The 14567-nt window shown below is 34.8% G+C and overlaps 1 protein-coding gene across 2 annotated transcripts; it reads right to left on the bottom strand.

Moving 5' to 3' along the window:
• Positions 1-201: 201 nt before the first annotated feature.
• Positions 202-13875, bottom strand: LOC110651811 (importin beta-like SAD2). Of its 2 annotated transcripts, none has more exons than XM_058145303.1 (22): positions 13590-13875; positions 13160-13295; positions 12966-13053; positions 12560-12709; positions 11545-11707; positions 11066-11250; positions 10803-10976; positions 10219-10364; positions 10005-10128; positions 9737-9917; positions 9342-9501; positions 9223-9264; positions 8874-8992; positions 8592-8790; positions 5650-5781; positions 5262-5365; positions 4939-5118; positions 3396-3535; positions 3075-3256; positions 2818-2975; positions 1244-1370; positions 202-1158 (listed from the first exon to the last, which is right to left on the bottom strand). In XM_058145303.1, the coding sequence occupies exons 1-22, from the start codon at positions 13677-13679 to the stop codon at positions 998-1000; spliced, it is 3141 nt and encodes a 1046-aa protein (XP_058001286.1). In that variant the 5' UTR covers positions 13680-13875; the 3' UTR covers positions 202-997. The 2 variants fall into 2 exon arrangements, with proteins under 2 accessions (XP_058001286.1, XP_058001291.1); XM_058145308.1 differs by having other exon boundaries at positions 3117-3256; positions 13590-13874.
• Positions 13876-14567: the final 692 nt, after the last annotated feature.

Here is a 14567-nt window from a genome sequence, read left to right on the forward strand (position 1 = left end):
ACATATGTTTAATATGAAATTTTCATTTTAGATTAAATTTACTTTTTTAACAAAATCAAAATTTCTTAAAAAATATGTTTTAAGAATCAGAAATATGAAAAGCAAAATTTTAAAGCAAACTTTTATTCACGTACACACGCATGATAAATTAGCAACAAGCAAGCAAAATCAGAGAGAGACGATAAATGCTAAGCCCTCCTATACAAACCAATTACTACCTCTTCATTCAACCACATTATAAAAAGAATATCTACTGTTTTACAAGCTGTAGCAAACGCTACCCTTAGAAACCCCCCGGCAATAAACCCAAAAATCCAAAACTCCAAAACTCAAAACTAAACCAATATTTTCATAGTGTTTCGTAGACTATACTCGTTACAAAATTTGCAAAAAGAATATCTGCTACCCTTTACCAAAAAAATATCATTACATCCATCCACCATCCCAAATGATTTATCCATTCGTCTGACGTTTACCAAACCTTATACTCCACGCCTGAAGCCCTAGTTACTTTCACAACACGAAAAAGCACGATGTCCAGGGGATAACATGCCAATATCGCCAGTGGGCAAACCACACAGACATCGTCACTATAAACCACAAGACTCCCCCCAACAAAAAAAGGACCAAAAGGAAAAAAAAAAAAAAAAAAAAGTAAAATAACATCACAGACTCGGTGAGAAAGGCCTCTTCTGACATAGAATCGGCCAGACTCGGAAAAAAATGAATGGCACAAAACCATGGCAGAATTACAGCACAAAGTTCTCCATCCCACAATCCACTAAGCGTATGGGAACTGAGGCATGTATTGAACCAATAATCTTAACATGAAAAACCCTTCAGGGCCTACTGACCTCTCCATGACCATAGAACCAATTAAATACGCTTAAGAGACTGGCAATGACTCTCCATCCATCCATAACATAACCTAAATGAATGGAATATGAAGTGAATGTGAAAGCAATGCAAACTTGAGCCACATCATATCCACTTTGAGTTATGAAGCAACAGCAGCTGATGCCTTCTCCATTCTTTCCTTTTCGATCTCTGCTCTCCTCTGTTCAGCATGCTGAGCAACACCATTTGCAAGCGCTTGGTGATGGAAGTCTAGTGTCTGTGTAAGATTCTGGAACCTCAATGGATCTGATGCTTGAATGGCTTCAAAGTAACAAAATTAAGTCATAAGAGACCAAACTAATTGGATGTCAACCCAAATATACAATAGAGAAGAAGGTTCTCTTACCTTTGACAGTATCAACAAAGAAAACGAAAGGATCCACCTCGTCAATTGGTGATTGCAACTCTTCATCATCGCTGTAGTCATCATCCGAGTCCTCATCATCCTCATCATGTGGACGGAAAGCCTTTGCCTGTGATATCCATTGCAGGGAATGATCAAGAAAAATCACTAGTGTGATTTAAGGCAATATTTGATAAAGGGATTTTAAGTGAAAGAATTAAAACAATCCATAGAACTGGAGAAAATCCAGCTTTCAACATAGAATAAGGATTAGAAAATCCATGGTTTTTGATTAATCCCTTCAAATCAAAGATTTGAAAGCCACCAAGGACTAGGAGGTTTTTTGTGAAATCCCTCTCCCTCACCATCTGGATTTCACAAGCGCATATATATATATATATATATATATATATATATATATATAAATTGCCCTTCAATTCCATGTTTTTAGATTTAAAAAGAAACAAGGAATATTGTCCGAATCCAAGGATTTGAAAATCAAGGTTTCTAAGTCCATGAATTTGAACATCCCATGAGTTGGTACAAAGAAATCATCCAAAACATTAAATGATATAATGCAACAAGAGAACTCTGATAGGGTGAAACCAATATGCATAGACTAGGTCATCTCTATACAAGGCAAGGTTTTAGAAGTAGTTTGCTAGTTGATATGACAACAAACTCGAAAGTAATTTCATTTATTTCATCTAAAGTCCTAAATGATGGCTAGATATCTTAAATAAGTCAAAATAAAATACTTAATATCGGATCAAAAGAATGGAGAAGTTGCGAGACTATAGCAATTGCAAGGGGGGTTACAGTAGATCTTCAGGGCACTGGCCAATATTTTGGATTTCTGAAAATCAAATAAATGATGCAAGCAGATCTAGGAAAGCTGGCCACATCATTTTTTTTTCTGTTTGTCCAGAGCCATCAATTAAGTAGAGTGCTGGAGAAATCTCAGCACATGGCAGGCAACAGGCAGCGAAGCTCAATTAAATTAACATGATTTAGCATTGCCCAGCAGTCATTTACAATATATGATTTGGCTAGTCATGTATTGGAAGGATTTCATTAGTCAATAATTCCACTAAATGTTGGATATCAGAAATTGATCTTTCGTTGCATCAAAATTTTTAATTGTCTTAAACTTTAATCTTCAAGCATCCTACAAGGATATCCTCTTTGAAAAGAGTTATCATTTGAAGGAGAATCAACTAATGCATTGCCATGTCATACTTAATATATTCTTTACCAGTAAAGATAATGTGAAAAAAACAGAATGAAACAGAAAGAGGTAATAGGGAAAGGGAAAATGAAAATATAGTTGCGTTGACATTCCAAAAGTCACATACATCATCAGATGCATAAAGATATAATGGCAAAGACTGTCAAACCCAAGGATTTAAGATAAGAATATGCTATACAAATTAAAGAAGTCACTCCTTGCCATAAATTTATATTAAAGACTACATACACTGCCAACATATTTGAGAAAACATAAGGTTAGATAAAATAAATAAATAAATAAAAAACTAGGGTTTCCGACAAATGAAGATAGAATGATATGTACACACCTGTGCAGCCAATTTTTGAAGTTTAATGCTGTCAGCTTCATCCCCATCCTCAGCATCAACTCCCATGTCCTTGTCAGACCCATCATCCTCTTCATCATCACTTTGGAAACCATCCATATCATCATCATCAACTTCAGCCTCTTCTTCCTTTGCAGTTTCTGTCCCCACACATACAATACAACAGAAGTATTAATAATGCAAAAAAAAAAAAAATTATAATGAAAAGATACCAAAGCACAGGGAAGAAAAAGACAGGCCTGCAAGGACAGCAGGAGAAGGGGTTAGTGTGAGAAAGAGACCTGCAACTTGATCCTTGTATGCAACTAGAAGATCAAGAGTGGTCCTGAAAACACGCTCCAAGGCCTCTCCTGGTAATTGATTTGCAGGAAGTGAAAGTAGTGATGTCAACCCCAAGCAACAAACTTTCTTGTCATGCTCCCTGTGCCAGACATTACTTAGACGACCCATAAACCAACACTAGTATAAAATAAAAATTGCTTCAACAATAATAACCAACCTATCATTTCATCTCATAACTAAAGCCCAAGAACAAAGAAATGAAGCACATGACAGATTACCTTCTAAAATTAGCCCGTGCACCACTTTTTTTCACTTGTTGCAACATCTGGAACCAAAGGTTAAAAATCTCAGCAGCAACACCAAGCTTTTGCAGTATGCTCAGCGTCAAAGCTGCATTATAATAAAGGGCATCTGCAATCTGCACCAAATACATAATGCCTTTCGTAAAATGAAATGTCAATTGAACCTTCAACAGATGACGATACGTTAAAAGAACAAGTAATTAGACAAACCAACAGTCTGTTTACATGCATAATACAAATTAGACCTTCACTAATGAATGAAAGGAAAATTCAGACTAATATTTTTTTTTTATATATAATTCTTTATTCTGTTACAAGTGTTGAAAGATATGTATGAAAGAGTAACTACTATGCACAGCGGGAGAATACACGAGATTTTCCTATCTCGGTTGGATTATACCAAAATTCAGTTGTAAGCCTTTATCTTTTTACATTAGTTCTAGATGAATTGATAAAACATATACAAGAGAGTATCCCTTGGAGCATGATGTTTGCGGATGATATAGTTCTGATAGATGAGATGCGAGAAAGAGTCAATAGAAAGCTAAAATTTTGGAGAGTACTCTAGAGTCAAAGAGCTTTAAGTTAAGTAGGACGAAGACAGAATACATGTATTGCAAGTTCAGTAAAGGCTGAACTGATGATAGCGAAGGAGTTAGCTTGGATGGAGTGGTATTGCCCCAAAGTAATTACTTCAAATATCTCGGCTCAATCCTTCAAATAGATGTGGGATGTAAGGAGAATGTTAGTCATAGGATTAAAGTCGGATGGTTAAAGTGGAGACGTGCAACGGGAGTTTTATATGATCATAAGATTCCCAATAAGTTGAAAGGAATATTTTACCCTACAGCCATACGACCGGCTATGTTATATAGTAACGAGTGTTGGGCAATGAAGGAGTCGTATGTGTCTAAGATAAGAGTTGCGGAGATGAGAATGTTAAAGTCAATGAGTGACCATACTCTAATGAGAGTATTAGAGAAAAGATAGGAGTGGTGCCAATTAAGTATAAGTTGAGAAAAGGAAGATTGAGGTGGTTTGATCATGTGGAGCATAGACATACGGAGGCTCCAGTTAGACAAGTAGAGCACAATAGGTTAGAGGATAGAAAGAAAAGAAGAAGTAGACTTAAACCGACTTTAAGGAGAGTAGTACAACATGACCCAGAACCATTACACATTTCCAAGGATTTAACCCAAAATCGTTTAGAGTGGAGAAAGAGAATCCATATAGCCGACTCCAATAAATTTTTGGGATAAAAGCTTAGTTGAATTGAGTTGAGTATAATTCATTATTCTGTTGCAAAGAGTATCTTGAGCAAGTTTGTAAATTCAACAAGTTTGATTAAATAAAAAAATATATTGTCAATTACCTAACTGAACAAATATTGAAAGGTTAAAACCAAAAAAAATCTGAGGGAAAATCATAACGTTGGGATTTAAGGAAGTGAGCTAAAAAAGATAATTCTCATAAAAATGAGGCTCTTGAAGTAACAAAACAGTCAATTCATTATCCTTACCACTTGAATGAGAAGACATTTCAAGTATGATTTTTCTGCTCGATGCAACCGCTCAACGGTGATTCTCAGATATGGCTCAACCCAATGATCCACTTGACCTCTACAATTCTGGAAAACAACTTCAATCAGCTTCGGTGCCGGCTCAATATCATTGTCTTCCAAATTTCTATCAGCCATGATCTATACAAAGACGAATAATAGAAAAAGACCAGATTAGCCACATTGAAAAAAGAAATGGATGAAATTTTCTTTTTCCCTGTTTTCATGTGTAAATCAAACAGATAGCAACAAACGAAACTTTCAATAAGTCGAAAGGAACTCACAGATGAAATCATAGTCCAAAGGCTTTGTTGGTAATCTGGATTCTTGCATGTGAGGAAATTTGCAGTTCCCCTTGATATGTAGTTGTCCAAGGGAACCAGAATATCTGGCATCAAAATTGAGCAGAATGAGAACTAACACAGATAAGATTCTTTGAAGAAAATAAAACCTGAAGCAGTAAAAGAAAACCATAGCGTTACAAGTTATAAGTCATAGAAACTCAGAATTTAGTTTTCCCTTTCTTGAACGGGGAAAAGGTCCACACAAGTTAATTTCCCCACAATATCTTGCCAAGTATAACCACCTAAGTGTAAAACAGCAATTAAAGCAATAATAGCCATGGCTTCCCAAACAGAGGAATAACTTCATTCATTCAACTCAAATACATACTTGGAAAGAAGTCAATAGCCCAATCTGCCAATGCTTCTATCATCAAAGGCCAAAGACTCCACATATCCAGAGATATTGTTGGAGAGAAAAAGGTCATGTATGAAACAATTTCCAGTACTTCTTCAAACACCTCTGTAGAAATATACAACCAGAAAAAGATATATTTATGTGAATCTGAAAGCCAATAAGATAAAAGGCACAATTTAATATCAAAGCAATCAAAGATAAACTTCTCTTTTTCCAGAATGCTTTCATGAACGACAGAAATCCTAGCCATGCACAAAGGCAAACACTATAAATCAACTCATAATCTGAGGAAATTGCTTAAAAATGGAATAAATGCACAAAAAAAATGTGTGATATAAGTTTCCACAACCCCTTTTTAGTCTGATTTTATATTTCTCAATTAGGTTACCGAATGCAAAAGAATCTGTATTTCAGTGGGACCAACATAAAGAGAAAAGATGTGCTTGAAATTTCTCAATACTATTGCAAAGGTTTAATGCTGCTTGGCCTTCAAACATTACAAAATGATTGCATAATGCATAGTACATGAAACAATTGGTTACGCTAGCACAAGCAGAATACCCAGGAAATTTTCAACTAGTACTTAGACTTTATCACAACAATGCATGCCGGTTTCAATCATCCAAGCAACAAAGATCATGGACTGATGCAGAGCCTGGACAACAAGGCAGAACGTTTTTTTTAACTAATTTTAATTTCCAACAGTCCTAATTTATCTAGGACATCTTGTGAAGACTTCCAGCAGCTATAAAGATTATATTAAAATTAATTAGGAAGTCTCCTACTCTATTTAGGACTTATTAATGTTTTCCTACTTTATTTAGGATTTAGTTTTCCTATTTAGTTTATATTTTCTTATTGTATTTTAGTTTATCCAAAATTCCTATTTAGTAGTTTTACATTCCTATTAGGTTTAGGAAATTAATACATATAAATACCCTTATTTACGTGTAATTTAGAGACAAATTTTTATCAATAAAAATTCATCAGAGGTTTCTCTCCTTATATTCACTCTTATATGTGGAGTGTGTTTCTATTTGAACTTCACGCTGCATCAGATGGTATCAGAGTAGGGAAATTGCCCCAATTGAGATGACTTGCCTTGATAGAGGTGGCGATTATAGTGGTTCCTGTGATGGTGATCAAGGAACTAGAGCCCTTTACCATAGGGACAAAACGTTGCAACAATGGGAGCGACGGATGGATTTCATATTCGAGTATATCGAAAGACACCTCAAAGAAATTGTAGATTGTCTTGGTATTTTGGGAAGTAAAACAAATAAAAATTGGGTTGACAAAAGAAAACCAAGGGATGGTGTAGCTTGTGGTGACCCTATTTATCAACCAATTTATGCCCGTAGACAATCTCTACTATGATGATTCGGAGGAGAAAGATGACTGAATCAATCGAGTTCAATAGGCATCAACAATGTTATAGGAGAAGAGGCGCATATAGGAATCTTGAAAAGGAAAATCGATTGAAATTTGATATTTCTTATTTTTATGGGGATCTCAACATATAACAATTCTTAGATTGGATCACAAAGGTGAACCAATTCTTCGATCATGTGGACACAGCACCTGAAAAAAGAGTCAAATTGGTGGTTTGTCGGTTGAAAGGAGGTGCTTCTACTTGGGGAGAACGATTGCAATCAAAGATAGCAAGAGAAAGAAGGGGACCAATTCGTATGTAGTTCATCATGAAATAGTTGTTGGAAAAAGAATTTTTGCCTTTGAATTATGAACAGATTTTGTTCTAGCAAAAACAATGTTATCAACGGGAGGTCTAACCAAAGCCCTTAGTGATTGAAAAACAAGAAATCGAACAAAAAAGGGAACTTCGAGATTCAACAATGCAACTTGAAGTGGATGACCCTAAATTTGAAGAATTGAAACCTGAAACTTTAATTGAATTTCCTTTTACTATGGTTGAAGATGACGAGCTTCAATTGAAAATCATTGAGCCAACTATTCTAGAAGCTAAGACTGATGAAGATAAGTAAGAAAAACTTCAAGAATGTGTTTTTGAAAATATGGAATATCAAGCCTTAGAAACTTCAATGGAAGTTGAGGAAAAGCAACACATGGAGCCAATCTTGGAGATTGGAGGAAATCAAGTACTGGAGATCAAAGACTTTTCTAACCCCTTAATTTCTATTGTTTCCTTTGATTTTATTTGTCCAGGTGTTCTTATAGAGACAAAGGCAAGGGTGAAGTAGATCAATTCAAGCTCGTTTGAATCTCCATTTTTTTCCTCATCAAAGGAGGCTATATGGTGTACTTTTCCAAATAAATTCTTCATTCTTTTCCACTTTAAAATTCGAGAAGGAATTATTCCAAGCAGGGGATAATGGTGCTGGAGTTGTTTTGGCTATGTTGTTGGATCGTTACAAGTTATTTCAACTCGAGAACGAGTTTTTTTCAAGTGGGGCAGTATGATGCGAGACCTAGACAACAAGACAGAACATTTTTTTAACTAATTTTAATTTCTAATAGTCCTAATTTATCTAAGACATCTTGTGAAGATTTCTAGCAGCTGTAGAGATTATATTAAAATTAATTAGTAAGTCTCCTACTCTATTTAGGACTTATTAATGTTTTCCTATTTTATTTAGAATTTAGTTTTCCCATTTAGTTTACATCTTCTTATTGTATTTTAGTTTATCTAAAATTTTTATCAATAGTTTTACATTCCTATTAGGTTTAGGAGATTAATAACTATAAATACCTTTATTTACAGGTGATTTAGTGACAGATTTTTATCAATAGAAATACTACAAAGAATTTTCTCTATTTTTTCACTTGTGTATAGAGTGTGTTTCTAGTTGAGCTTCATGCTGCGTCATGGACACATAGGCATACCCACACACAGAAAGGGAAAAGAAGGATTAATATGCTATGGAATACATGCCTACCTTGACCATCAGTCGTCAACATTCTTCGCATTATAGGAAGCAAAGTAGGTTCAATCTGGACAAAAAGATGAGGAAGCCTGCTAACTGATTCAAGAATTGTGCTTATAGCTCGTAAACAACCAACCGCTGCCAAAGCACCAGGATCATCAGCTTCATCCTCAGCTTCAGCAGTGTTCATACACCTCCAAAATGCAGCAGCCTGAAAATACAGAAATTATAAGAGTCTCAGAGGGGAAAAAAATCCAACAAAATGTTTGGGCAGAAAACTTAAATGAGCATTACCAAATTCTGGCATAAACCTAGAGCATAAGGTGCCATCTCCTCTCCAAATTTGTCCACTATAGTTTCCAGAGTAAAAACTAAGTCCTCATTCTCCACCTCATTCATTAGTTTAAAGAACTCTGGAGGAAGGATGTCCAAAAAAAAGGTTATATTGCAGATAACTTTTTATTGAAGGTAATCGATCTATCTTATTAATTACGTAGAGCTGATTGAAAAGTTATAAAAGAAAACAATGCAGCCACGTAAATCAGAAATGAAATATGGTCAAGCTTTATAAAGTTCATGGTTTATGTACTCCAGGAACTCACAAACTAAAGATTATTAATGACAATACAAGGTAGCAACATACCATCTAGCAGTTGAGGAAGAATAGGGCGGATTTCATTTAATTCTGCATCATGAATAGGTCCATTTAGAGAGACATAAACATTATAGGAGCAGTGGCAGAAAGAATATGGAGCTACATACCCTTGCAAGCTTCAACAAAGCTTCGCAATGCAAAAACTGAATCAATACGGACAGGAAGCTCCAGATCTCGTAACCCAGAAACAACACTGTGCAAGGCTTTACGGAAATTGCTCTGGTCTGAGAAGTTAATGTGGGCATATTGTCCTGCAACCCAAGCTGCCTGATTTCCACAAAAGATAAATAAATAAATCAATGCTTCAAGGGAATGAGTTTGAACTTCAAGGAAAAATCACATAGAAGACAACTAGCAATATAGGCTTTGCAACCTCTAAAAATTCAAATGCATCAAAGCAAAAGAAACAAGTGCAGGTACAGCTAAAAACAAATTGTCAATGCTGAATAGTAATAGACATAAAATTAGCAAAAGTACTAAATAAGAAAGAAGAGCAACAAACCTTTGCTCTAAGATGACCAACAGGGCTGCTAAACTCAGGGAAAACATGTTGCACTAACATACGCTCCAGTTCAGATTTGTAGGGTTCAGTTTGTTTCAGTTTATCACAAAGTGCTCCAATAGCGAGTAGAGCACCATCTTTTTGTCGATAGGGTTTATATTCTACTGGTGCTTCATCATACCTGCATAAAGGAAAAAAGTAAAACTGCACCTTTCAAGCATTGATTTACTTTAGGCTTCCTTTCCTACACCTCAACCAGAAAGAATACCTCTTAAAAATTTCTACAATGAACTGAATAAACTTTTGAAGGTTCTCCTTCCCACGTTTTCTAACCAATTCACTGACAAAATCCATCGAAGCAGTCCTCGGACTGTACAAATCCTCAATAATATCTGCATCATCGCGTTATGCAGTTTATGTGAAATCAGTATTGCAAATTCCACATACTTAAAAAAAAAAAAAACCAACATTTCCACACTTACCATAACCTTTCCTAACATATTCATGAGGGTCTTCATCCCAAAGCTTTTGATCATTGTCATTGAAACACATCAGAGGAAAGACTATCTCGAAAAGAAGGACATCAAGACGAGGTTGCAGGAGATTATACATGCTATTCTTTGATATACTGCATGTAAATGGCATTACAAAAAGCAGTGCAGCAGACCAAAATTAATAATCTTGATACAAATGTTATGAACACAGAACACCCCCATAATGATATGAAACGAATACAAATTAGATGCATCATAAACTTGAGCACATTCCTAATGACAAGTTTGCTAAAGTTGCAAACGGGTCAAATATATGATCTTGAGCACATTGTGCCCACAATAACTAAGCTAAACACACAAGCACATATCTTCCTCCCATTAGGCTAGAAATCTAGGAGAAAAATCACATTCTTTCAACAAATATAAATTACATGCCTGTGAGAACTGAGAAGTTTTAACAAGTGTTTGTGACAAAATGAGAGAGAGAGAGAGAGAGAGAGAGAGAGAGAGAGAGAGAGACAGAGGGAGAGAGAGAAGAGGTTGTAATATGTAAATAAACAAATTGCACTTACCTGTTACTTAGATACTGCAGAATTAGGTTCGTAACTCTGTCAGGCAAATATCCACCAACACGTACCGCATTCAACAAATTCAAGTGGCACTCCAAAATCTTCCCTGCATAATTCTTCTGAAACATTTGGGCAAAAGCTCTGTTTTCTTGGTTTTGAAGTTTTAAATCTCCAAATCTGTAAGTGTTCAAAAGGCTAGAAGTTGGTCAAAACAAGCTCCAGACCTCCTTCAAATATTCAAAAATCATTTTAGTTTGAAAACACACCGAGTGTACAGCCTGTTCAAAATGTGAACTGTCCACTTCTTCACCTTCCACCACCCCCATGACTTCCTGAGCTCAGGATCTACTGGCTGACCTTCCACAGGAACAGGCCTCTCCAAAACATTTAAGAAATGAATCATCCAAGCACTGAAGACATTTGGATCAAATAACAGCTTTGGAATCTCCAGCTGAAAATAAACAGGACAGGTAAATGATCCAAAAGAGAAACAATGCTGCACATACTCATAGGAATTATCAAATATCGCTTTGCATATTTCCACGACAACAATAAGCTTAATAAAAAATGTTTGCAAACAAGCCAAAGAGGAAAATAAGTTGCTGAGAGACTTAAGGAACAACTTAAAACAAACAAAATACAAACAAGCCAAATACAAAATATGGCACCAAAAAGTAGATCATTATATGTCTGATCGAATTGTACACTACAGGAATTTATTCTATGTTATTAAAATTAAGCTTACATATATAGATGACCAGAATATTTTACAAATAAGCTTGATCAAATCTGCCACTTCCAGTGAAGGATTTGCAATCTGGACAAGCCTGTTGAAAATATTGAGAAGATGTGGGAATGTTTCCTGAACAATACGATAAACAGGGGTCCTCTCCTCATCTGACTTGAACCTAAAATAATAGAAGAAAGGGTAGATGTCAAAAATACTGAAACATACAGTTTAGAATCTCTCCTAATTACCACAATACAAGATGAATAGGCATTGATTGAGATCAATAAAATCAGAAAATAAATTGATGCAATCACTCCCAAGTAACACATTTAATAAATGGAAAGAGAAAACAAAACTGCCTCTTGATAGCAACCCCCTGCCCTCCTTCTAAATTTTTTAAGCTCACAAGACTAGGTTAAACATCCCACTTAAAAAATCCATACTCATTACATCAGTAAAGAGCTGCAATACAAAATCAAGATCCCAAGCTCCAAAACAATATAAAATTTTAAAAAGGAAAAGAAAAGTATAAAATGACCGAAACAAAATCACGGACTCGTCCATATTTAGAATGCTTCAGCTTTTGCAAAAGTTTTGAGAATGAGAAGCACATGCCTTGGACAGAAAATCAAAAGATAAAGTACTCACTCTCTCATTCATGCGTTCATTAGGCAAAGAATGTCTCCTTTCCATGACAAGGTTTCAGAATTTTACCCATGCAGCAAGGCGAAAGCTGTACACAAATGAGAATGCTTCCCAAATACACACTGACATCAACATTTCGTTTTGGTTCTCTTTATTTATTACTTCAAAAAAGAGTGAAAGACAAACTCTAATATGTACGTATCATGACAACAATCATATGCAATTCATTTGTTTTTCCTATATGCAGTCAACAAGGGTCTGATATTTGAGAAATGTACAAAGAGAACAACAAACAAGCACATCCAAAGCAATCAGTTAACCAAATAAGCTCCAGTACTATCTTCACAGTGAACAAAACAAGTAACAATCATAAGCATATACTTACTCATATTTTCTAGAAAGAATCCGCAATACAAACAAAGCTCCATAAACTTGCTGATCTTGTAAATTATGTTTGATCCAATCCAGAAGACGTGGCCACTGCTCTGGGTAGTCAGCATGGATAATTGTCTTGAGGCACTCGCCCAACTGTACCCTGTACATCGCCACCTTTGATATTAGAACAAGTCAACAAGTAAAATCAAAGAGCTATCATTCTAATGAATCTAATCAATATAGAAATGTGTTCTATAAACAAACAAAAATAGCAAGAAATATCAGAGAATACAAACAGCATATAAAAAAAAAGAACAAAACACAACTTGAAAACCGAACTGCCCTCATAATGTCAAGACAGGTGTCATAAAAGTTAATCACAAGGAATGAAACAGTAAAAATCCAGCAAATTATACCTTAATAAAGGAGGAACCTGCACAAGAAAAACAAGGATGTGATCCCTCACCATATCCTTATCACTTTGGGATATCTTTGATTGCTCATCTACATCAAATAACGATTGCATAAAACTAGGCACTTCGTTTGGATGGATGAATGTAAATATCTATATATACAGTTTCTTTAAGAAATAAGAAAATTACGAGGATACCAGGTTCATGAGGTGCCCAGTTCTTTGCAATGAAGTTCTTGAAATGAATACTAGCAACCTGCCGCACCGCCATATCACAATTATTGTCCACGATGATTTGCAGCAACCTCACCAGATGCTGAGGCGTGTATTGAAACTGCAAAAACACATAACTTTAACAACTCAGTATCCCAAAATCAGATTGATTACGCATAATTAATGAAGAAACATGATAATTATTCGGATCAGTTTAACACCAACAAACTAATCCAAAATATATTAACTGCTGACACAATTAAATAGGACAATTAAATAATTAACTATAAACCGAAATTCTGATCAGGTAAAGTAAAATCATTCCTTTCTACTCAATAACTTCAATACAACAATTTCCTCAGCAAGAAATAAACAAACTAAAAACTAATCAATTCAAGAAGTTAAATAAGGAAACCTGATTAAGGCTTTGCTCGGCGGCTATGCGTTCATCGGGATTGGGGCTGAGAGCAGCTTGGAGGATCAAAGCAAGGCTAGGGAGATCCATTAACAGAATATCAAGAATCAATAACTGGACAATAATTCAACCCGAAACCCGAAATTCGAGAATTTAGATTGATACTGAAGGTATCTAAACCCTAGCTCGATCTCAACTGCAACCAGAAACAGCGTCTACTAGGGTTTAGAGAGAGAAAAAGAGAGAAAGTGAGGCTTGCGGAGAGAGACAGCTAAAGAGCGGAGAGTATTTAAATCATTAGGGTTTACCGTAGTTTAACTAGAAAATAACAAATACAGTGTCGCTATTCGCTTACTACGCTGGCAGTGGTTGACTCGGACCCTGACTCGTGTAGATAGGGCCTTCGTGGCGACGCCCGATCCCTAGATTAAACCAGCCAGCTGGTGCAATGCACAAATTTGATAGAAATTAATTTTTTTATATTTAATTTAAATTTTAATATTTTATTTTTTATTAAAATTATTTTTAATATTTTTTATATAATTTAATTATTAGAATTTATAACATATAATTATAATAATTTCACTGTAATATTTTATTTTAATCTTTATATGTCTAATTTAAATTTTCAATAAAATTGTATTTTTTATCACTTTTTGTAATTCATTTTTTATGAAAAATAAATGACTTAACACATATAATTAAAATATATCATTACTTATAAAAATAAACAAATGAAAAAAAATTTTATATATAAAAGTATCATCATAATAACCAATAGATAAATAATAAAGTTGAATAAGAAAAATAAAGATAAAATGAAATATAGACAAAATAAGCAATTTTGGTCTACATCTACCAATGGCTGTCTTTGCTTTGCTACTATTGCTTTTTTTTTTTTCTTGAATTTAACGGTCTCTTTTTAGAATTATAAGAGATAGGAATCAATAGAAATGCATTTAAAAGTATTGGATGATA

This window comes from Hevea brasiliensis, chromosome 1, assembly GCF_030052815.1.
Source record: "Hevea brasiliensis isolate MT/VB/25A 57/8 chromosome 1, ASM3005281v1, whole genome shotgun sequence".
Classification (NCBI taxonomy): Eukaryota; Viridiplantae; Streptophyta; class Magnoliopsida; order Malpighiales; family Euphorbiaceae; genus Hevea; species Hevea brasiliensis.